At 40.5% G+C, this 24,668-nt stretch overlaps 1 protein-coding gene across 1 annotated transcript in view; it reads left to right on the top strand.

Moving 5' to 3' along the window:
* CUL3 (cullin 3) overlaps positions 1–24,668 on the top strand; it is a 109,335-nt gene that overhangs the window by 73,590 nt on the left and 11,077 nt on the right. Inside the window, exons 7-13 of the mRNA XM_034781197.1 lie at positions 87–232; positions 6,023–6,199; positions 7,908–8,078; positions 9,243–9,350; positions 15,026–15,150; positions 15,481–15,577; positions 18,980–19,114. Coding sequence (XP_034637088.1) covers positions 87–232; positions 6,023–6,199; positions 7,908–8,078; positions 9,243–9,350; positions 15,026–15,150; positions 15,481–15,577; positions 18,980–19,114 — 959 coding nt within the window. The remainder of the gene's footprint in view (positions 1–86; positions 233–6,022; positions 6,200–7,907; positions 8,079–9,242; positions 9,351–15,025; positions 15,151–15,480; positions 15,578–18,979; positions 19,115–24,668) is intronic.

Genomic DNA, 24,668 nt, shown 5'->3' with positions numbered 1-24,668 from the left:
TATTTTGCTTGTCTAATGAATGAGGTGCATGCAGATATGGTACATGTTGGCTGTAGTGCACAATATTTCACTGTTTTTGTTTTCAGACCTTGCTTGCATGTACAAGTTATTTAGCCGTGTGCCGAATGGCCTGAAGACAATGTGTGAGTGTATGAGTTCGTACCTGAGGGAGCAAGGTAAAGCTCTAGTATCTGAAGAGGGAGAAGGAAAGAACCCAGTTGACTATATTCAGGTAGATAAAACTTCTCATTGTTGTCTTTTCAATTTTTTTATTTATCTCACAGGGTAGCAAAGATGTTTGAGCAATGCCTTATTTGGGGGTTAAACCTCCAAACTGATGCAAAAATGGTTAGTAATAAAATGGTTATAATTTTAGGTTATTACTAACCTGTCTATGGTGAACTTTGGGAAATATTTTCAATTACTTTCACACGCATGGTGCTTGGAGAATAATAGCTTTTATGTTTGTTTTTATTTGCTTATTTTATCAAATGAAATATATTCAAGCTAATTAAAGAAATTCCTAGGAAATCTCTGCTTTTCTCCCAATAAGTGACAGGCACTAAAAATTTCTAGAATACTTCCTCTTGACCAGAAATCTGTACTTAGCAGCTCTGGGTGTAATGATTAGGAGTTGTAGGTGAATGAACACACCACATAGATGGATGTACACTTTTTTTTTTTTTTTGGCCACAACTTTATTAATTTTAACACTGAGGAGAGGGACTGTATGCACCCACGCCCTGCTCCCCCATACTAGGAGTGTAGAGTTACAAAGCTCCCACCATAAAACCTGGGGGTAGACCCCTTGTAGGCCTACTCCTAGGACTTGTTCCTGAATCCTCTTTGCCTTCCCCTACATGAATGGGGAACAGGTGGCCAAGGGGGTGACCATAGTACACAGACTTCAGATCTCCCTTTCTCATATAGATGCAGAGTCCATCAGCTAAATCTCAGGTCTCCTTTATCTCAGGAGCTGGCAGTCTTGCTGGACACCAGCCATAAATTGCAACAACCTAAACAGTCTTACTTTTCCTAATATTAAACATTCACGTTCTATATCTTACAACTCAACTGTGTCACTGTTGGTATGACTACATTGCAGTTGGGAGTGTGATTGCAGCATGTGTAGGTTTACCTAAACAAAGCTGGCTTGAGTAACAATAGCAGTGAAGCTATGGCAGCAGGGGCAACTGCACAGGCCAACCCCACCCACCCTGGCTGTATGCTAGGGCAGCAGCTGCGTGAGTATTAAACCTCAGAGTTACGAACACCTCAGGAATGGAGGTGATCCATAACTCTGAAATGTTCATAACTCTGGACAAAACATTATGGTGGTGTTTTTTCAAAAGTTTACAACTGAACATTGACTTAATACAGCTTTGAAACTTTACTGTGCAGAAGAAAAATGCTGCTTTTAACCATCTTAATTTAAATGAAATGAGCAGTTTCCTTACCTTGTCAAATCTTTTTTTAAACTTTCCCTTTATTTTTTTTTAATAGTTTACATTGAACACAGTACTGTACTATAATTGCCTTTTTTGGGGGATGGGGGGGTGTCTCTGCTGCTGCCCAGTTGCGTACTTCTGGTTCCAAATGAGGTGTGTGGTTGACCTGTCAGTTCATAATTGTGCCATGGCTTAACTGCTTTTATTATTCCAGTTAGCTTTGATCTAGTTAGATGGAAACTAGCTCAATTATGTCTACACATGTTGCATTCACACCTCCCCATTGCAGCATAGACCTACCCTATGATGATATGAGAAAGGTCAAAAAAAAAACCAGACCTCTGCCAGTTTGGTCCTGTGGGAAAAATTCCTTCCTGGTCCCAAAACATGTGATCGGTCTGACCGCAGCATCCTAAAAACACAACTCCTAAAGCAACATCCTAAAAATTCAGCTGAGACTAGGGGAAGGGTGGGAGGATAGGCAAGTGGGAAGAAGAGGTTTTGGGAAGTAATTGTAAATATCTCCTAGCCAGTGGGAAGGTGGCAGATCTGAATTGGCATATGGGCAGCCCCCTCACTCTTGCCATGCATGCGCTCTCACTTCCACTTCCACCCAAAATACCTCTTCCAGGCAGTGTTGCATGCCCTGTTGAGTATGGGGGAAGCAGGAGGCAATTACAGAGGCTCTGAAATGCAGCTTTGTAACATCTGTTTTACTTTAATACTCTCCTGTTTTATGGGATGTTTGAAAGAGGGACCTGAATATTAGTAATAGTAATTTTTATCTTGTGTAGAGTTTTTGGGGGTAGTTTTTAATTGTGCATTACAGGTGAAGCTACTGTAGTATGCAACAACCATCCAGTGGGTGTCTTCTCAAAAAGCAGGACACATCCTCCTTGTTAAGGGATGAAATACTTTTTTTTTCCCCTGAGAGCTAAAGGAAAGTGATGTGTAGCACCTGGCTTATCAAGGTCACACAATCTGAGCCAGGAGCCTATTGTCAGCCTTTCCTCTCTCTCTCCTTTCTTCATTGAGGAAAAAAACCTTAGTTTTAAACCCACACAAAGAATTCTGGAAATGTTCTTATTAAAATTTCTTTTCTTCTATAAACACTCATTTATCTTTTTAAGGAAAACCTGTAGTTGGGGCACTATTGATTTATTTCTTACCCCATGCTTTCTCTTAAGGTGAAAACTGTTTTGTTCCTTAAACTCTTAAATTTGTGGGTGTAAGGGGAGGATGGTCATTTGCAAATGTCTTGTACTGTATCTAAATGCAAACATTTAGTGTAATTTCCTATATTAATAGTATTCATCGCTATATTAATAGTAATGTTTTATCTATCAACATGGAATCAAATGACCTTATTACTGGTTACTAATTAAAAGAAGCCATTTGAGTATAAAATATTGATATTAATTGTGGAATTAATTAGTTATGTGGCAATGCTTAAGCAACTTCTTTACCAGACTCAGAGACATGAACCACTTCTCAAAGGATTAAGAAGAAAAAGCCTTCTTTGATTACCAGATGAGTTTTAAAACTCTAAGAATCATTCTATGTTAAAAAGCAAAGCAAAACAAAACATCTATTTTAAAAAAGCTGAAAGACTTTAAAATTCTCCTCTTAACACCAGTTGTTGTGTATTCCTGGAAAGGACACATAAGCGAACCTGGGTAAACAAAAAATAGCATGATTTACTTTGAATTCAAGACTCTTCATAGTCATTAACTTGCCTGTCTCAAGACCACTCTTTTTAATTTAAATTGATGGATTTATAAGAAACATGCTATTTCATTTAACTCTTGACTGGCTTCTTTTAAGTAACTTAATTAAATACTTCCTTCAGTTTCATAGGAATTAGTTTATAATGGGCAAAGGTAGGTTACAGAAGAGACTGTAGCTGAAGTTGCTAGTTTTGTTTTTGTTTTCCTGTCTTTTCCTTTATTAATACGTATTCGTAATTAATAGTGAATAGCTTGTTTGTCTTTGATTGTAGTGCCTCCTATGGCATGGGAACAACATCATGTGACTAAAATAATGGGTGTCACATCCATGGTTGGCATTAAGAGAAACAATTAAGATTTGTGTTACCATTTCTTTCTGTAGATTATACACTTTCTTTGTAATTTTGAGGATAAAATTACTTGGGGTATGTCTACACTACGAAATTAGGTCGATTTAATAGAACTCAATTTTTTAGAAATGGATTTAATAAGTCGATTGTGTGTGTCCCCACTAAGCACATTAAGTCGGTGGTGTGCGTCCACAGTACCGAGGCTAGCTTCGACTTTCAGAGCATTACACTGTGGTATTTATCCACAGTTCCCGCAGTTTCCATCACCCACTGGAATTCTGAATTGAGCTCCCAATGCTTGATGGGGCAAAAACATTGTCGCGAGTGGTTCTGGGTACATGTCATCAGGCCTCCCTCTGTGAAAGCAACGGCAAAAAATCTCCTTTTTTCCTGGGTTACCCCTGCAGGCGACATATCACGGCAAGTATGGAGCCCGCTCTGCTCATTGTCACCGTATGTCTCCTGGGTGCTGCTGGGAAACGCGGTACTGCAGTGCTACACAGCAGCATCCCCTTGCCTTGCCCTGCGGATGGCAGACGGTACAATACGACTGATAGCTGTCGTCATCGTCCCATGGGTGCTCCTGACTGACCTTGGTTAGGTTGGTCGGGGGCGCCTGGGCAGACATAGGTGCCCCTGGCCGGCCTCCATGAGGTCAGTCGGGGCTGCCTGCACAAAAATGGGAATGACTCCAGGTCATTCTCTTCTTTAAGTTTCGTCTAATGGAGATTCAGTCCTGCCTGGAATATCATGCCAGGTGAAGGCTTCTCCCTCAGGCTGCTCTCCCAGTTGGCAGCACCACGCGGTCACACCTACCCCAGCCTGCCCCTTGCTCCCATGGCTCATGAAACCTGGACAGTAGTAAGGAGCAGTTCAGCTTTAGGCTGAGCAAGTGCAGAATGGTGGTAGAATGTGCCATTGGACGTTTAAAAGCACGCTGGCGCAGGTTAGTGACTCGGTTAGACCTCAGCGAAACGAATATTCTCGTTGTTATTACTGGGAGACGTTGATGACGGGGTGGGAGGTTGAGGCAAATTGCCTGGCTGCTGATTACACGCAGCCAGACACCAGGGCGGTTAGAAGAGCACAGCAGGGCGCACTGTGCATCAGAGAAGCTTTGAAAACCAGTTTCATGACTGGCCAGGCTACGGTGTGAAAGTTCAGTTTGTTTCTCCTTGATGAAAACCTGCCCCCTTGGTTCACTCTACTTCCCTGTAAGCCAACCGTCCTCCCCTCCCCCCTTTGATCACTGCTGGCAGAGGCAATAAAGTCATTGTTGTTTCAAATTTGTGCATTCTTTATTAATTTGTCACACAAATGGGAGGATAACTGCCAAGGTAGACCGGGAGGGGTGGGGGAAGAAGGAAGCAGAGAGTGGGATAGTTGTAGGCGCACCCCCTAGAATGGCATGCAGCTCATCATAGAAGCGGCATGTCTGGGGCTCTGACCCAGAGTGGCCGTTTGCCTCTCTGGTTCTTTGGTAGGCTTCACGCGGCACCACTGCGGGTCCCTGTTATAACCTCTGTCCTTCATGCCCTTGGAGATTTTTTTCAAATATTCCAGCATTTCGTCTTTTGGAACGGAGTTCGGATAGCACGGCTTCGTCTCCCCATACAGTGATCAGATGAGTACCTCCTGTTCGGTGGTGCTGGAGCTCTTTTGCGATTCTGGGACTCCATGGTCACCTGTGCTGTTGAGTGCTGCATGGTCACCTGTGCTCAAAAGTTTGCGGGGCTTTTCCTGTCTGCTTGGCTAGTGCATCTGAGTTGAGAGTGCTGTCCAGAGCGGTCACAATGGAGCACTCTGGGATAGCTCCCGGAGGCCAATTCCATCGAATTGTGTCCACACTACCCCAGATTTGACCCAGCAGGGTCGATTTCCGTGCTAATCCCCTCGTCGGGGAGGAGTACAGAAATCTATTTTAAGAGCCCTTTAAGTCAACAAAAATGGCTTCGTTGTGTAGACGAGTGCAGGGTTAAATAGATCTAATGCTGCTAAATTCAGCCTAAACTCGTAGTGTAGACCAGGGCTTGGTGCTTGACACTTTATAACAGCCTTTCCTGCCTATGTTACTGTTCTAAAGTGCTCCACTTCAAAGAATGAACCACAACCAGTAGTATTGACAAGGCACATTCCCCTAAAATAATAAAATAAAACAAACAGTTCAATTTTAAAGAAAGACAGATTAAAGCATGTGGTAATATTTCTTTATTAGCCTATTATGATAATTGCACCACCATTAATGCAGCTGTTTTAGTCCATTTATTTGCCAGGGTTTCAGTTTAGTCTGACCATAAATTTGAATTACAGCAACTAGAAACATAATTTTAAATCGAAGTAAAGATTCTGAATAATACTGTGAAATATGTAGATACATGCTAAATTAGCAGAATCTCTGTTTAACTATGGTCTCCTGAAATGCAATACTGGAGTGTAATTTTCTTACTAGCAGTATAATATCTGTCAAAATAAAATGTTATGCTCTATTTTTCTTAAGGGTTTACTGGATTTGAAGAGTAGGTTTGATCGGTTTCTTCAAGAATCTTTCAATAATGACCGGCTCTTCAAACAAACTATTGCGGGTGACTTTGAGTATTTCCTCAACCTCAACTCTAGGTCTCCAGAGTACCTCTCATTATTTATTGATGATAAGCTGAAAAAAGGAGTCAAGGGAGTAAGTACAAGCTCAATTACGAGACTATACTGAATCTATGGAAAACAGTAGCAGGTTAAACTAAATTAGTTGTCTTTGTATACTTTTATAAAGCATTATGTGAATGTGTATGTAATACTATTATATAGTGCATTTGTGTGCATAATGCTTTAGACATGTAAGTAAACAAGTTGCCTGTCACAAAAGCCTTATAAGCTAAACAGTTAACATACAGAGGGGAAAAAATTAGACTCAAGCATGGTAAACAATTGCTCAGTTTTTGTTTTTGTTTTTTTTTGTCTTAAACTGCATTGTGAACCAAATTAAAGTGTTGCATTTAGGCATGAAAGTGTGGGGCCAGAGATGGTTAGTGGAGGAAGTCTAGTCAAAAGAACTAAACTTTTAAGAGTAAGTTTTTGATTTTTGCTGGACTGTGATCAGTATTACTTGAATATAAAATATTACACAATAAAAATGTATAACCAGCTAAGAGATTTTCCTTTAGAAAAGATGTTACAGCTGACTCAGAAAGACACTGGCCAGCTTTTCTCTTTTATTGACTCTTTCTAATTTGAAAGAAAATAAAGCATGATAGTTTGAAAGATCAATCAGAATGGAAAGAAGCACTGACCAGTGTGTTCATTTCCAAACCTTTTTTAAAAAAAGTTTTGTTTCTGCAAATTTTTAATTAGAGCTGCATATCTTGAGTGTTGCTGATGGACTTGGTCAGAATTGCTTGCTTTTTATTTTGTAATTGTTTCCTTTAACGTGTTCAGATTGCAAGAAAATCTCTGAGATCTTTATAGCTTATATTTTGGCTAGTGCTTCAGAAATTAAATTATAAATTCTATAAATTATTTAATCCTATGAAATCTGAAAATTCATGTTGCAGTCTGAAACTTTCTGTGCAACAGTCAAACTCAGTAAAATGAATTGTGAATGGGCTTTCAGTCTTAATTTAAAATGACATGTCATTTCAGAAGCACTTCTATTTACTTTGTTTAGAGTTTTCGTAGATATTTAAGTAAAATACTAGTTTTTTCCTATTGTATCATCATAGTTTTCCCCCTCCTCATTGTCTTTCCTCCATTTTCATACTACTGGGTTTTCTTCTTTGCATGATATGACTGCCCTGCCCTTTGGCCATTTTGCTACCACCATGGTCCCACTTCTTCCAATCTACAATCATACTTCCCACAGGCAGAATGGGATACTAATTAAGGGAAGCAAATTGTGTTGATGGTATGAATCATAAAAAGAGAGTCTTTAATTTGCCATAGTTGTGGTGAGGAAACCCTTAAGGATGCAGCAGCTAAACCCAATTAAATGAGATATTTTAGCATTAGAACTTCCATACTTGTCATGGGTACAAACTAATCTAAGGGCTTGTCTATACTTAAAACTTTAGTGTGGACACTACGTATGGGTGGGGTTGTCCCTTTGGTATAGTTAATCCATCTCCCTGAGAGGTGGAAGAATTCTTCCATCAATCTAGTGCTGTCAACACAGGATCTTAGGTCAGCTCAGGGGGTGTGCATTTTTTATATCGCTGACTGACGTAGTTAAACTGACCTAGTGTAGAGCAGGCCTAACTTTGTCCTGGGTATGTAACTGGTATTGGTTGGTTGTGTGTGCTGGCTGTAGATTAATTTTCCATTACTTTTGGTTGTATAAGAAATATGTACTCAGAGACTAAAAATAGCAAATTAATTGTTTCTTTATTTTACAGCTAACGGAGCAAGAAGTAGAGACTATATTGGATAAGGCAATGGTTCTGTTTAGGTTTATGCAAGAGAAAGATGTTTTTGAACGTTACTATAAACAGCACTTGGCAAGAAGACTTCTTACAAACAAGAGTGTTTCAGATGACTCTGAGAAAAATATGATATCTAAATTAAAGGTAAGACGGCTACCTGCACACAGCTTAGCTCCTTCAAACTGTTCTTAAATTGCGTTTTATTCCTGTATTTCTTTTTCTTTTAATAAATATTTAATTGGCATAAAACTGATTACAATATACTCATTTAAATATCAAATTAAAGTTTTTAATAAATACAGAAAACGCTAATCCGCTTTATTTCTGTTATTAAAGGTTATCTGTCAGAAAAAAGAAATACTACTACAAAATTAGGGTTGAATGTCCCACGTTAGGTAGGAGGGCATTTTAGAATATTGAAATTTTGGGGGCAGGAGGGTGGCTCTAAGAAATATCTTCCAGCAAGAAAGTGACTCCAGTGAGGCAGTATGATCTAGTGGTTTGAGACCAGGAGTTTCACCTTGATCTTATTCCAAACTTTTCCACTGACATAATGTGTAACTTTGCAAAAGATGCTTACCATTTCTGTATCAAAATATCCTCATCTTTTAAATGCCAATAATACTTAACCACCTAAAGCACTTTGAGGTCCTTTGGTGAAAGGTTCTTTGATAAGTACCAAGTATTATTTCTTCTGTATGAATCCTCCTTTCACCCATATGCATTGTAATAGTGATACCATACTAATATCTGAAAACAAACTTACCTTATAGTTTCCTTCACTTCCCTCACACTCAGTACCATGTGGTTTCTACAATTTTCAATAATCTCACTTCATAACCTATAGCATCCTTAAAAAAACTCTACTTGTCTAGCGCAAATGAACTTTTTGGATGGATGAATAAACTATTATGATTTTGTTTATCAGTGTCATGGTAAATGACAGGTGAATGTTTATCCCTGTGCTGGTGAATTTTCATGACAGTTTTGCAGAACTGTCCTGTACGATAAGAGAGATGGATGCTCAAAAGAAGTATTTAGAAAAAGTGCAGTAGTGTAAGGAGAGATGAGAGAAAACAGATTTTACCTTATTTATTTGGGTAGGCTTCAGTCCTCACATGCAAAAGAGAACTGCTCTTGCAAGACCTGAAAATGGGCTAAGGGTGGAACCAAGCTAAAGAAAAGTATAGAGAATGTTCTCTCCATATTTGTCTGGGATATTCAGTGACTAACTCCAACGTTTCAGGATTTAAGTGTTTGCAGATCCATTTTATAATTATAATACAGCATATAATTTTTTTTTGGTAGACTGAATGTGGATGTCAATTCACATCTAAACTGGAAGGAATGTTCAGGGATATGAGCATCTCAAACACAACAATGGATGAATTCAGGCAACATCTACAGGCTACAGGGGTAAGAATCATTCAGATCTTTTCTTGTGCTTCTATTTTTACATATAAACACAAACCTGCTCTAGAGAGATTCTGCATTACTCTTCATTCCGTCACTTCTCTTAACAGAATAAGAACTTTTTAACTTAAATTTTTGACCTTGCAATTTTTTCTTACTCACTCGGAAAATATTTTGATCTTGAGATTTGTTTGAAGCTTGACTTATTACTTTGAGTTAAAGAATAGTAATTTAAGTCCTGTTGAGTCTTTTACTGCGTTAGTGTTCTTTTAAGTCAGTGGTGGGAAGCCTGTGGCCCACATGCGGCCCATCAGGATAATCCCCTGGCAGGCCGCGAGACAGTTTGTTTCCACTGACCGTCCGTAGGCACTGCGCCTGCAGCTGTAGCCGCGGTTCACCGTTCCCGGCCAATGGGAGCTGCGGGAAACGGCGCGGGCTGCAAGGATTTGCTGGCTGCTGCTTCCCACAGCTCCGATTGGCCAGAAATGGTGAACCGCGGCCACTGGGAGCTGCAGGTGGATGTGTCTGCGGACGGTCAATGTAAACAAACTGTCTCGTGGTCCACCAGCAGATTACCCTGATGGGCTGCAGTTTGCCCACTTCTGTTCTAAATAGTTGTATGGACTGTCCTCTATAAAGGAGTCACACAATTCCAAAACTCTAATTTATGCCAAAACATAATATAATAATTTAAGTAAAATGTATACAGTGTATTTACATAGATTCAGTGCTTGGTAAAAGTAGGAATAATTACCGTGGACATACAGTCTTGTCAATACACCAGTACATGACAAGATTTGAAAAGCTTCATAGCTAAACTTATGAACTGTTAAACTGCTTTACCAGCAGGTGGCGTATGCTTACTTGTTGTTGAGGCAAATAGACGGTAAATTTTTCATCATCAGTTAGTATTTGAACTCATGAGCTCCACTTTAAAGTCGCAGCTTTGTATGTCACTTTTTAAAGAAATGATTGTGCAAATCTTCGTATTGTCTGTCGGTCCCATATTAATTTTTGATCAAGGATTTTTTTTCCAAATTTTTTATCAATGGGTCTTTCTTTTTATCTCATTTTGGTCAAGTTTCTTTTTAGACATCCTAGTTTTTCTTTGAGTTTGGATCTTTATTGGTATGAAATGCCTTGAAGTGTTTAAAGGCTACAGAATTGAGTGTCTGCCCTCTTGGGAGTCAAAGTTTTGTATGAGATCCATCTACTTTGGTGCACATACAACAGAATTAGTTCTTTGGCAGCACTTTGACAAACATATTTCCAATTTTTATGGGGAAATTTTGATAGTACTAACTCTGTTGGGAGTCGCACGTGGCACTGTTACAGATGGTCTTCCTAGTTCTGTTTATCTGAATGTACATGAGTTAGATCTTAGAATGTTATTGGAAAAATCGTGGAGCAAGTCTTCAAGGAATCAATTCTGAAGCACTTCGAGGAGAGGAAAATGATCAGGAACAGCCAGCATGGATTCACCAAGGGCAAGTCATACCTGACTAACCTAATTGCCTTCTATAACAAGATAACTGGCTCTGTGGATGAGGGGAAAGCAGTGGATATGTTACTCCTTGACTTTAGCAAAGCTTTTGATACGGTCTCCCACAACATTCTTGCCAGCAAGTTAAGGAAGAATGGGCTGGATGAATGGACTATAAGGTGGATAGAAAACTGGCTAGATCATCGGGCTCAACGTGTAGTGATCAATGGCTCCATGTCTGGTGGGCAGCCTGTATTTAGCAGAGTGCCCCAAGGGTCGGTCCTGGGGCTGGTTTTTGTTCAATATCTTCATTAATGATCTGGAGGATGGCATGGATTGCACGCTCAGCAAGTTTGCAGATGACACTAAACTGGGAGGATTGGTAGATACGCTGGAGGGAAGGGATAGGATACAGTGTGACCTAGACAAATTGGAGGATTGGGCCAAAAGAAATCTGATGAGGTTCAATAAGGACAAGTACAGAATCCTGCACTTAGGATGGAAGAATCCCATGCACTGCTACAGACTAGGGACCAAGTGGCTAGGCAGCAGTTCTGCAGTAAAGGACCTAGGGGTTACAATGGACGCGAAGCTGGATATGAGTCAACAGTGTGCCCTTCTTGCCAAGAAGGCTAACGGCATTTTGGGCTGTATAAGTAGGAGCATTGTCAGCAGATTGAGGAACGTGATCATTCCCCTCTGTTCTCCATTGGCGAAGCCTCATCTGGAGTACTGTGTCCAGTTTTGGGCCCCACACTACAAGAAGGATGTGGAAAAATTGGAAAGAGTCCAGTGGAGGGCAGCAAAAAATGATTAGGGGGCTGGAGCACATGACTTATGAGGGAGGCTGAGGGAACTGGGATTATTTAGTCTGCAGAAGAGAAGAATGAGGGGGGGATTTGATAGCTGCTTTCAGCTACCTGAAAGGGGGTTCCAAAGAGGATGGATCTAGACTGTTCTCAGTGGTACCAGATGACGGAACAGGGAATAATGGTCTCAAGTTGCAGAGGAGGAGGTTTAGGTTGGATATTAGGAAAAACTTTTTCTCTAGGAGGGTGGTGAAGCACTGGAAGGGGTTACCTAGGGAGGTGGTGGAATCTCCTTCCTTAGACGTTTTTAAGGTCAGGCTTGACAAAGCCCTGGTTGGGATGATTTAGTTGGGGATTGGTCCTGCTTTGAGCACGGGGGGTTGGACTAGATGACCTCCTGAGGTCCCTTCCAACCCTGATATTCTATGATTCTATTATTGTCACCTATGATGCACTTTTTAGACATTGACCGTATGACCAGCAAAATTTGTTTCCTTCCTGATTCTTTAAAAATAATTTGAGATGCAGTTTCTGCCTGTATGTTACATCAGTGCAAGTAAACAAAACATTTTATGGTGTTTTACATTAAAACCGTGATCAGTTTCTGTGTTCTCTGTGACCGCAGTGGACTTGAAGGTTACATTAATCCTTCCATAAAACACACTGCAAGACTTAACTACTTCATTCACTTTCGCTCATTATTAGTTCTTGGGTCAGTTTCTGGCGACTGTTATTCCTGATACTGAACGAGGATGTGCCTTGTGGTGTACTATCTATAGAATGTGTTCATTTTGTTTCATAGGTGGTTTGGCATTACAAGCTCCTTATTTTTGTTTGTAGCAGTCCAAAGTGCTTTGCGCTGAACATTTTTTTAAAAATAACTTAAAATTCACAGTAATTAAAATACAGTAGACAATAATGCTAACAGGCTTCCAAATACTACCAGCTCACAAATACGCAAAGAACCACTGCTCTAGCAGAACAATTCTGTAATAAAAGATGGCACTGGGAAAGGAATCAGGAGTCTTTCTTCATATTACCATTGTGGTGCAAGAAGTTTTAGAGTTTCTACTAATAGCCCCAACGTATTCTTTTTTTGAAACAACTGTGATGCATTGAATGCATATGATCCTTCCTAGAAAAGAGTCACAAGCCAGCTCTTCCCCATTCAGAAGCCAAAAGCCTCATAGATATAAAACTGAGTTAGTAGGTATTGTGAAGGATGATGCAGCTGATGTTCAACTTTGTACATGCGGCAGTACTTTCTTTCACTGAGAAGCTAAAGTGGGAGAAATCAAAAGATTATAGAACCTTAGGCATTTTCCAGATTGATGAACCTGAAATCTTGGGTTTTGGAGGTCATGCAGCACAATTCTACACTTGAAAGACTCTGTCTCTCTATTAGTCCATGCTACACACATGCTGGTGATAAGAGGAGTCATATGAGACTTGACATTTCTAAAACTTGTTCTAAATCGAATATCTGCCCCTTTATATTTAGCATTGCATCTGTGAGAATCTGAGTGAGCTCAGGCTCTTGTCCATGACTAAGATGTTTCAAAGATTCAGTGGGTAAGAAAGCATACTCTTCTTTCCAGATATGATGTTGCAGTTCCACTATACTCAGTAAACATATTTTCCATACCCTCATGCCCATTCTGATTCCACAGTTCACAAACGGGGCATTATCTGGAACAAATAAAAATACTTCGATTTAATGCACTTTTTTGTTGATTGTGTGCATTGGGTTAACGTTCAAGGGTATGTCTGCACTGTGATACTAGACCTATGGCACAGCTGTGGCTGGCTCAGGTCAGTTGACTTGTGCTCATGGGGCGCAAGGTGTGGGGCTATAAAATTGCATTGTAGACATTTGGGCTCCAGCCCAAGCCTGAACATCCACGCTGCGATTTCATAGCCCCCTTCCCCTTCCTCCCCCCCAAGCCTGTCAACTGACCTGGCTCTGAGTCTTGGTGCTGTGGGGGTTTTTTAATCTCAGTGTAGACGTACCCCATCTCTAGATGTATGATTGACTGTATTTCTCCGAACATCAGTGTCATGTTACAGCTCATGAAATAAGAAGCATGTCAGTGACATTGGATGGCCTTTGGTTCACTTTGGAGAAACCTCAATACAGTTCTTCATGTATATTTGTAAAATATTGTTTTAGATGGTTATCTTGAATCCAGTCTCTATTAAAACCTGTTTCTGGATTGCATGGCCCAGCTGACTTTTTCGCCCCCCCCAAGAGGTCTTTAGATGTTAGTTCTAATGTATTTATTAGGTGCATTTTATTCTTCTAATATAAAAATAGCAATCTTAATACTTCTCAGGGATGCTATGTCGCTATTTAACTTGGGAGGCATCTACTTTTTGTCCAATGATATTTGTGACTTTTTTTACTTTAATCTGATCCACTGTAATGCTGTATATTAGTTTTTGTAGTCTGTAAGAACCTGGATCTGTTTATAATGATACTTTTTCTTTGTAAGAGAAGAAAATTACTTACCTATAAGCATGTTCTTTGGAGGTATTAATCATAAGCCTTCATTAACCCACCTCATTTCCCTGTGGAAGCTGGCAATACACTCAGTTATAAGTTTGGCACTATGGAATTTAATTGAGACACTTTTTGACAATTATACTTAGAGTTTAAATAGATGTGGGCCACCTGCTGATGAGACTGTTTAGTAGCTTAGAACATCAGCTGCAGAGTGTTCCAAGCCTGTGTGAATACCTATGTTAATAACTACTTTCAGAGAACAAGCATTAAAGCCACATAATTTTTTCAGGTTGAGCAAGAAGCTAGTCCTTTACATAAAAAAATGGGAAAACATATGCAGATGATTTCTGCTATAAAACTCCAGAAAGGGAATGGCAGAAAAAACTCCTATTGCTTAGTATTGAATGTCAAACTGTTAGTTATACTTTTCTGCCAAAGGGCAAGTACAAAAACTGTTACTTTGCAATTCATATTGTTAGCAACACAGCATATACTTTTTTTTCCTATCCAGTCAGTCGTATTGGAAACAGAATAAAAGCAGAAGGCAAAATATGATACATTTACCCTGTAATGCATCTGACCTTGTAAAGCTCTGAATTTCAGAATTACTGTTTATTATCATGAATACTGAGCAGTTGCACAGCATTTTTTACATGATCATACTCTGTATAGTCTTAAATTGCCATGTGGGAACAATGTGAGCTTTTTGGCTCCTGCTCCAGCAAGAATGAATTTAATTTGTGCAGCTCAGAAAGAATGGCAACAACAATTTCTCCTTAGCTTTTGGAAAGTAAAAAATTGAAAGTCTAATTATAACATAGGAGAAGTGGAGAACACTGTCCTGTTTTAAAATGGTGGATGTCTTCTTCCAATGTTGTTGTAGGTCTCATTAGGTGGTGTTGATCTCACAGTGCGGGTTCTCACAACAGGCTACTGGCCTACTCAGTCAGCCACACCGAAGTGCAACATCCCTCCAGCCCCCAGACATGCTTTTGAAGTATTTAGAAGGTATGTATTAAATCAGGCTTTGTATTTTTAAAACAATGGGTACAGTAAATATACTTTTGTGAGTACTAATGGCATATTAGAGAGCTGCTTTGTTCTTTTTGGGGCAAACTAGAAAACCAACTACTCACTACTTGATTTTTTTTATTTCAGATGAGACCTTAACCTCAGTTTAACTTTTTTTTTTTTTTAAGAGTAATTGTTACACATTACACTTAGTATATTCCATCCTGAAGAATTCAAAATTATCGATGTATGTAAAATGCTTTTGGATCATAAAAGCATAAAATGTGCATTATAAATATGTAAATTTTCATTTTAATTGTCTCGTAGATTTTATTTAGCCAAACACAGTGGTCGACAGCTGACACTCCAGCATCACATGGGATCGGCAGATCTCAATGCCACCTTCTATGGACCTGTTAAAAAGGTAAATGTCTGTATTCTGAAAGTGTTATGGTTTAATCTCAAAAATTTTGTAAATGTAAAGATAAATTTGTAATCAGTTTTGGATTTTCTTAGCTATAAATTAAACTGCCAGTATAGGACATAAGTACAATTTTAAAAAAAAAAATACATCTATCCCTTTTTTTTTTTTCATTCAACTCTTGCCTTGGCAACAGTTTGAAGTATACTTACAAGCATACATTCTATAATCCTGAATCAAATTTGAAACTCTCCAACCTGTTCGTTTAATTAAATCATAGGATGATAATGGACTCATAGACCGTCATGATCATCTAGTCTGACCTCCTGCAAATTGCAGGTCACAGAACCTCACCCACAGACTCCTGTAATAGATCCCTAGCCTCTGGCTGAGTTACTGAAGTTCTCAAATCATGAATTAAAGAGTTCAAGTTACAGAAAATCCACCATTTATACTAGTTTAAACCTGCAAATGACCTGTTCCCTGTACTGCAGAGGAAGGTGAAAACCCCCCAGGGTCTCTGCCAATGTGATCTATGTTAAAATTCTTTCCTGACCCCAAATATGGCCATAAGTTAGACCCTGAGTATGTGGGCAAGACCCATCAGCCAGACAGCTGGGAAAGAATTTGCTGTAGTAACTCAAAGCCCTCCCCATCTAATGTCCCATTACCAGCCATCGGAGATCTTTGCTGCTAGCAGTTGCAAATCAGCTGCCTGCCATTGGGGGCAGTTTCATCATACCATCCTCTCCATAAACTTATCAAGCTCAGTCTTTAAGCCAGTTAGGTTTTTTGCTCCCACTACTCCCCTTGGAAGTCTGTTCCAGAACTTTACTCCTCTGATGGTTAGAAACCTTTGTCTAATTTCAAGCCTAAACTTGTTGATGGTCAGTTTATATCCATTTATTCTTGTGTCCACGTTGGTGCTTAACTTAAATAACTTCTCGCCCTCCCTGGTATTTATCCCTCTGATGTATTTATAGAGAGCAATCATATTTCCCCCCCCCCCCCCTCCCAGCCTGTGTTTGGTTAGCCTAAATAAGCCAAGCCCTTTGAGTCTCCTCTCATAAGGTAGGTTTTCCATTCCTCAGATCATTCTAATAGCCCTTCTCTGCACCTGTTCCTGTTTGAATTAATCTTTCCTAAACATGGGAGACCAGAATTGCACGCAGTATTCCAGATGAGGTCTCACCAGTGCCTTGTGTAATGGTACTAACAGTTCCCTGTCTCTACTGGAAATACCTAGCCTGATGCGCCCTAGGACTTCATTAGCCTTTTTCGCAAGTACATCAGATTGGCGGCTCATAGTCATCCTGTGATCAAATAAGACACTCTTTGTCCTCCTCTGTCACTTCCAACTGATACACCCCCAGCTTATAGCAGAAATTCTTATTGTTAGTCCCTAAATGCATGACCTTGCAATTTGCGCTGTTAAATTTCATCCCATTTCTATTACTCCAGTTTACAAGGTCATCCAGATCATCTTGTGTGATAGTCGGGTCCTCCTCTGTATTGGAAATACCTCACAACTTTGTTTCATCTGCAAATTTTATTAGCGCGCACACACTTTTTCTGTCAAGGTCAGTAATAAAAATGTTAAATAAGATAGGTCCCAAGACTGATCCCTGAGGAACTCCCTTGTAACCTCCCTTCAACCTGACCGTTCACTTTCAGTATGACCCGTTGTAGTTACTTCAGATCATTTCTCCAGTTTGTCCTGTTCATTTGAATTTTAATCCTATCCTCTAAAGCACTTGCAACCCATCCCAGCTTGGTATCGTCCACAAACTTTATAAGTGTACTCTCTGTACCCCTGTCTAAATCATTGATGAAAGTATTGAACAGAACCAGACCCAGAACTGATCCTTGCAGGGCCCCACTCGTTATGCCTTCCAGCATGACTGTGAACCACTGATAACTACTCTCTGAGAATGGTTTTCCAATCAGTTTTGCACCCACCTTATAGTAGCTCCATCTAGGTTGCATTTCCCTAGTTTGTTTATGAGAAGGTCATGTGAGATGGTATCAAAAGCTTTACTAAAGTCTAGATATACCACTTCCCCCCTATCCACAAGGCTTGTTACCCTGTCAAAGAAAGCTATCAGATTGGTTTGACAGGATTTGTTCTTGACAAATCCATGCTTACTGTTACTTATCACCTTACTATCTTTAGATGTTTGCAAATTGATTTCTTAATTATTTGCTCCATTATCTTTCATTATCTAACATGCCAAAGCCCACCCTATAGCACTACTTCCTAAGCCATCTGTTGATCATTGTCATCTTATCTCGCCTTCATTCTCCTCCTCTAGGGACAGGTAGAATCCCTGAGCCGCCATTTCCTTAAGCATCTTCCCCAGCCTGCCATAGTTCCCCTTGATGCATTCCAGCGAGAATCTAGCTGTATCATTTATTCCCACATGAAGGACATCATTGGATTCTTTCCTCCTCCCATTAGGATCCTCTTCAGCCTCAGAGCCGTATCCTGTATCTTAGCTCCCAGCAGGCATCACACCCTTCTGTTCTCCGGATCAGCTTGGTGACAGGCCTGTCTGTTCTTTGTAGTAGGGAGTCCCCAATCAGAAACCTGCCTTTTCCTGGGGATGATGTGATTCTCCAGCCTTCCTTCTGTTCCTTCTGGCTGCAATCTTCTCTGACTCAACCTGTATCTTCCTGTGGCTCTGAACTCTGGGTGTATCCATAGATTCTTCCCCTCTTCTTATAGGACTAGCTGTTCTTCCTTGCCCTCCCTCCTTATTTTGGGCTGTGACTCAGACCAAAGTGAAATTTCTCTGCAGTTGTTGCATTGGAATTAAGGTTTAAAAAAAAATTTTCAAGGCAAACCTATTGTAGTTTCATAATGCCACTATTGTCAATTACACTTTTCAAATATATAGAAATCTTAAAGTTTAAATTATACAAACAAAAGAAGTAAATTTCATTTGTGAGAAATGGGGAGTAGTAAGCGCTGGAGAGATCAGCATTGGAAAGCTAAGCAAAGGTTAGAAAGAAGGAAGAGATTGTATGGTACATGGGGACAGAGAAGGTAATCCAAGCATAACTGCAACATAAAAAACATAAAAGTGGGATTAGGACACACCCACAATATGGATTACTAAGAGAAGTTTTGGAACTGGCCTGATTGGAGCAAAGGGACAAGGATTTTCGCTGCAGCAATTTTGATAAATTGGTAAGCAGGAGGAGAAGCAGGAAGACTTGAAGAGTATATTAAAGTAGTTAGGCAAAATCAGAACCAAGCATATACTACTCTGGGACTTGTGGATTTAAAATCTCAAACTTAATATTGCTTAAGCATAGTTCTCCATTTACTACATAAAAAGCTTAATCAGGAGATGAAAAAATATTCCTAAAAGTGATTTCATTACTTCTTTTAAATTCAAACAGGAAGATGGCTCAGAGGTTGGTGTAGGAGGTGCCCAAGTAACTGGCTCAAATACAAGGAAGCACATATTGCAAGTTTCCACTTTCCAGATGACGATACTAATGCTCTTTAACAACAGAGAAAAATACACGTTTGAGGTATGATTTGTGGCCTTTCTAAGCTGACTTTAAAAAAACGTTAAAATGTATTCTGCAGATAGATGCAGAGCATATGTAGATCTATGGTATTATACATCCACCTGTACTCTTTCAGAAGTTGTGTAGGAAATCTTGACCTATGTACACAGACCTTTTGATGCCAAAGGAATATACCTCATTTGTCCCTAACACACACACACACACACACACACACCCTTTTTTTTTTAACTTGATAGCAAGAGTTCGGAGTCCATAATAATTTACTTTTATGTTTTTACTTTTTGTTTTTAGCTTCATAATGTTGTTTGACATATTGTTAATCCCTTAACATATGGAATGTGTGTTTCTTAGAGAAGTTTCCATTGGGATTGTATGCTGTGAAACCCTTATTAAAAGTGTGGGCTGTGTGTAGGTCCAGGGCCCTTGACCATTTGTTTCCTTTAAAGGTGTTGAAAATTGGTTGATTACCTTAGTCATTCTCTATTCCAGAAACTCCGGATTTAGAAGTATATACCTTTAGACCCCAGCTGCTTACAGGGAAATGATATTCTGCACAGCAGTATAAAATACAGTTTTAAGACTGCTTCAGGTTAAAAGGCTTTAATTCAGTATAGCCAGCCAGTGAAGATGGGGCCCAAATTGTTTTGGGTCCGTTTATTTAAATACTCTCTCATGAACTTGAGGATCCACTTACCTAAAGCATTGAAAAAACTGATTTCATTTTGTTTGGTCTCCCCCCCCCCCCCTTTGAAGAAATCGCTGTTCTTGATAAATGTTTCATATTCTGAGTTATCAAACCTTGGAATAGGAAGAATCTGCCTTTATTTGATTGCTGAATAGTAGTTAATGTATTCCGCATCAGTAAAATAGTGATGCTTTGTTCTGTTGACCCTCATGATGTGCTATGATAGCATGACTTTGCAGAAAGTAAGTGCATGCATTCACAAAAGCATAAGATTGCCAGAACATAGAAGCATCAGTGATGTGTAAGTGCTTGTGCAAAACACAAAGGTTGATAGATTGACTTTATTTTTCAGTTGCCTTTGCAACTGCACAAGGTTTGCTATTCTTTTTCTTTTTCAGACAAGTATACTTCTGAGGGCATTCTGTGCCAAAAAATTAGGAATTCTGCACACAGTATTTTAAAATTCTGCAAGTTTTATTTGTCAATAAATAAATGCAGAAACTCTAGCATGGCAGTGGGGAGCACAGGCCACTGGCTGCATGAAGGTGGGAGATCATTCTACAGCCCTCCAGCTTCTACCCCCGGGACATGGACTCAGTGGTGAGGCTGCACCCAACCCTGACACAGCACAAAGCCTGAGTCTGCCCCAGAAACACCGTGGGGCTCTGCTCCAGGTGCACCAGGTGTGGGGCAGGCAGTTTTCACCAGGAAGGATCCAAGTGTGGAGGGGCTCAGTGTGTGGGGGGATCCAGGTGTGGGGTGAGAGGATTCTGTGTGGGACAGTCTGGGTGCAAGCAACTCAATGGGGTGGGGTCTAGATGTGGAGGGGATCTGGATGCACAGAGATCATTGGGGGGGTTCCAGGTGCAGGGGCAATGGGACTTCCCAGGGACTTTCAGATGAAGGTGGTTGGAGCTCAGCAGAGGTTTGGGTGTGGGGGTCTCAGCGGTGGATCTGAGTGCTGGGGGAGTGAGGCTTGGTGGTATGGGGGTCTGGGTGCAGCTAGTTGGGGGTCAGTGGCGTGGGGCTCTGGATGTGGGGGCTCAGGCTGGTGCAGGGAGTGGGGCATCAGGGTGGGGGTTTGAGTGCAGGGAGCTCAGTGGGGGGTAGTCTGGGTACAGAGGTGGGGGCCCAGAGGCAGGGGGTCTGGGTGCAGGGACTTGAGGTTCAGTGGGGTGGGGTTTGGGTATGGAAGGGTAGGGGAGTTCTGGATGTACCGCATGAGGCTTGGCACGGGTGTCTGGGTATGGAAGGTCCGGATGCACAGGGATTAGGTGGATGGGGGAGCAGCTCCCCATACAGTAACCTTTCCCCCCACAGCTGAGGAATGATGGAGGCAGGAGCAGTGGAGGATACTGAGCTTTCTGCATTTGGGGTAGCTTCTGAGGGTGGGTCTGACACAGCCCCAGCAACTTCTCTCCTGCCTCGAGCCCAGCAGCTGATTCCAGCTCATGGTAGGAGCCACTGGCTGGGATGTCCCCAGCCCTGCGGTGATTTACCTTACTGCCGCCTGCTCCAGGTACCTGAACCGATGTACCTGGGCTACTAGGGAGTGCTGCGTGACCGTTCTTGCAGCTTCCCTTTGCTTCCCTGTCAGAAAGTCATTTTTCTGCAGGGGACATGAATTCTGCACACATGCAATGGTACAGAATTCCCCCAGGAGTAACAAGTACTGATTGGAAGGTAGACAGGTAGAGATCACCACAGCAGCCAAAATGGACTGTGAGTTCTAGTTTTTAGATTGTCTTCTATAGACTGTTGATTTAACAGTGCTGTCCCCACAAACAATGGGAACCTATTGAGGCACTGGGGTGGGCAGGCGTGGCCCTGCCCATTGCTAAAGGCAATGAGCATAAGGGGAGGAGCCACCAAACCCAGGCATCAACTAAATCCGGGGGACAACAAATGGAAAAAATAAGGCCAGGAGTGCAAGTCACAGGGATGAAATAAGGGATCCAGGGGGAGACACCGAGCAGAGAATTCCAGACAGCGACCCTTGCCCCTCAAGGCATCCAAGGAGGCAGTGGACACCACCCAGAGGAACTCTGCCCAGAGACGTGACTTAAAGAGCAATCAGAAGTAGGCCCCACAGTCATAGAGCACACTCCTGTCCAGCTTCCTTTTCTAATGTGATGGATGGCCATCTTGGCCATGTCAGGAGAAGGTGGACGAGGAAGTCTCGTCACTTTGTGGGGTCACAGTTTATTGCTAGGCAGATCCCAAGAGGAGGGATAGAGGCCACTGCAGTCTCCTACTTAGATTGACTTGAAGTGATTTTTTTCTATCTTTTGATGGGGGTCAGGAGATTTTTGCCCCATTCCAAAATATCCATGAAATTGCTTGGTATGTGTAAAATCTCATTGTGGTATGCCAGGGCTTCTCCCCAGCTTTCAGTTGCACGCTGCCACACCCTCTGCTTTACGAAGGCTTATTGTCCAAACATAAGTGAATAAATCAAACAGAAATAGTCCCTTAGCTCACCCTTGTCCTAGAGTTTCATGGGCTCCCCTCCCACAGTCTCTGGTGATCCTGCTTCTTGCAGCTTCCCAGTCCCAGCCAGCTCTGCTTCATTTCTGGAACACCAGCACCAGGGATAACTTCCTGGATACCTGGCCCATTGCTCCAAGGACTCTCCACAGGAATTAGCTCCACTCCAGCCTGTCCCAATAACTTATCCCGTGCCTGCCCTCTGATAGGTCTGTATAGACCCAGGTGTAATCCTACTCCCTTTAATTGGCCCATTTGGGCCCACCTACCCTGATACATAGGAGCTGGTTCTGGTCTACTCACAGGGACCAGCTACCCTGTGACACTCTATAGACCTTTGAGTGGCCCAGCCCATATGCAGCATTCTGCTTTTAGCACTCTATAAAGTCAATACTGTAAAGGACACAGTAGTACAGCATAACGCCAAAGAAGTTCAGGTACCCTCTGTGCTGATGATAAGCAGAGGCACCAACAAAAAATGATGCCTTTGCAAAAGAGGAAGGAGTTTTGTCTAATCAGGCTTCTGTTCCCAGCTCTGCCACTGATAACTCTTAACTTTTAAATTTCCCTAAGCTCTTAGCTCCATTTTGGATAAGTGGTAATTAAGGCAAATACTTTCTCTTTTGGAGCAGTGCTGACACTTAATAGTTGATGAGGTACTATAGGAGCACGGAGCATTATTTATTTATTTATTTAAATATTTTTTATTTATTTTTATTTATTTATTTTAGTATTACTATTTAGATTTTGAGGAAAGAATTTTGCTTTTTAATTGTTGGAGGTTCATATGTTAGGGCTTTGTGTAACTAGTTGGATATTTTTGTGAGGGGAAAAATGGGCTTCCACATGAGAGGGAGGTTTTTCTGAATAGCTTAAGGTTTTTTATTTTCTTAATAACTTACTCTATTCTTTCCAAGTGGGCTACTCCTTATATTCAAATCTTACGTTGTTGCTCATTTCAGTGTCTGGTGAAGAATGCTTAAATATTTTGAAGTATATATCCTCAGAAGCTTCATTTGTTCACAAATTGAATATAAACTGAAGATTTGTCCTATCCCTAACCATGTCCAGTGTGAAATTCAAAATTTGATATGTATGAAATTGTTACATAATTCAGCAAAACTAGTTCATTAAAAGTTTAGTGTGACTTCTTAATTTATGCAGTTCCTTTTTTCCCCTCTTCCACATTGGGAGAGCTTTTAAAGGTTGGTGAAGCCTGTACAATTTAAAATTCTTTGGATCTGTGGATTTTTCAACCACGTTAATGTTGAAACAATTATTTAATTCCTTGCTATAAGAAAAAAACTTAAGATGTCTGGAATTTGACACACTGTATTGTTTGTTAGTTATTGCAGCCTATTGTGTAGTTTCCAGACACAGCTCCTTTAGATCTGTTTTAGATATGTTCAGCTGCATAATAGGTGGTAATTATAGCTTTCCTCCCCAAAATGAAATGTCTATAACATACCAGATATTTGAAAGGGGGGGGGGGGGAGAACACTTTAAAAATATCTATTTTAAATCTTTAAAAGATATTAAATGTCTTTATAAAAAGATGTGCATTTGTAAAAATAACATGCTGATGACTTAAACTTTGTTAGACTGCAGTAACTCCTGTTGTTCATGTTAATAGAAAAATTGTAATTCTTGTACCCTTCTTCTAGAAACCTTTCTGTGCTACAAATTGCTGAGTACCCTCCACCCCCACCGAAGTCAACTAGTGGATGGTGCTCATCATATCACAGCATCAAACCGTTTCTGTGATGCTTATTTAAAGGCAATTTGTACATTTCTGAAAGACCAGATTTCATGCAAGTGTCAGTTTAAGGACGAACTGTAATGTTGAGAATTAAAATACACACAGTATGTAGTGAATGCCCCCCACCCCCACTGCCTGGTTAATAAGGGTGTATAGCATAAAAACTGTTTCTTAATTTTTATTTTAGTTCTGTATTTCACTTTCAATGGCAGTAGTCAGAATACTTTATTGAGGTGAAAAGTACAGCAGTGATTATTGATGGATTGATTTTAATCCTTTGGCATTAGAAATCAGGGTGTTAGACTGAAATCTCATTGGCAGCAGTAGGCTGTGCTGGAACTGTTGGCCTTGACACATTAAATTTAAATAAATAATTAAAAAGCTTATTTACTCATTGTTGTAAGTAATTAATTTATATGGTCAAGATTCATTTCCTTTTGGCTTACTGAAGTGGTCCTGATTATGCCATTGCAATAAGGTTCATTTTTCAAGACAAAAATGATAGTAATTTAGTCTTTAAAAATGCATGTTAGCTGAAACTTGATAAACAAATATTGGATAGAACCAAATTGGTGGTTATATTTAAATGAAACTAGAAATGAGCAAATATCCGCTCTTCATGT

Source organism: Trachemys scripta, chromosome 9 (assembly GCF_013100865.1).
Source record: "Trachemys scripta elegans isolate TJP31775 chromosome 9, CAS_Tse_1.0, whole genome shotgun sequence".
Classification (NCBI taxonomy): Eukaryota; Metazoa; Chordata; order Testudines; family Emydidae; genus Trachemys; species Trachemys scripta.
Note: the sequence above shows the minus strand (reverse complement) of the source record. Positions and strands in the feature narration are given on the sequence as shown.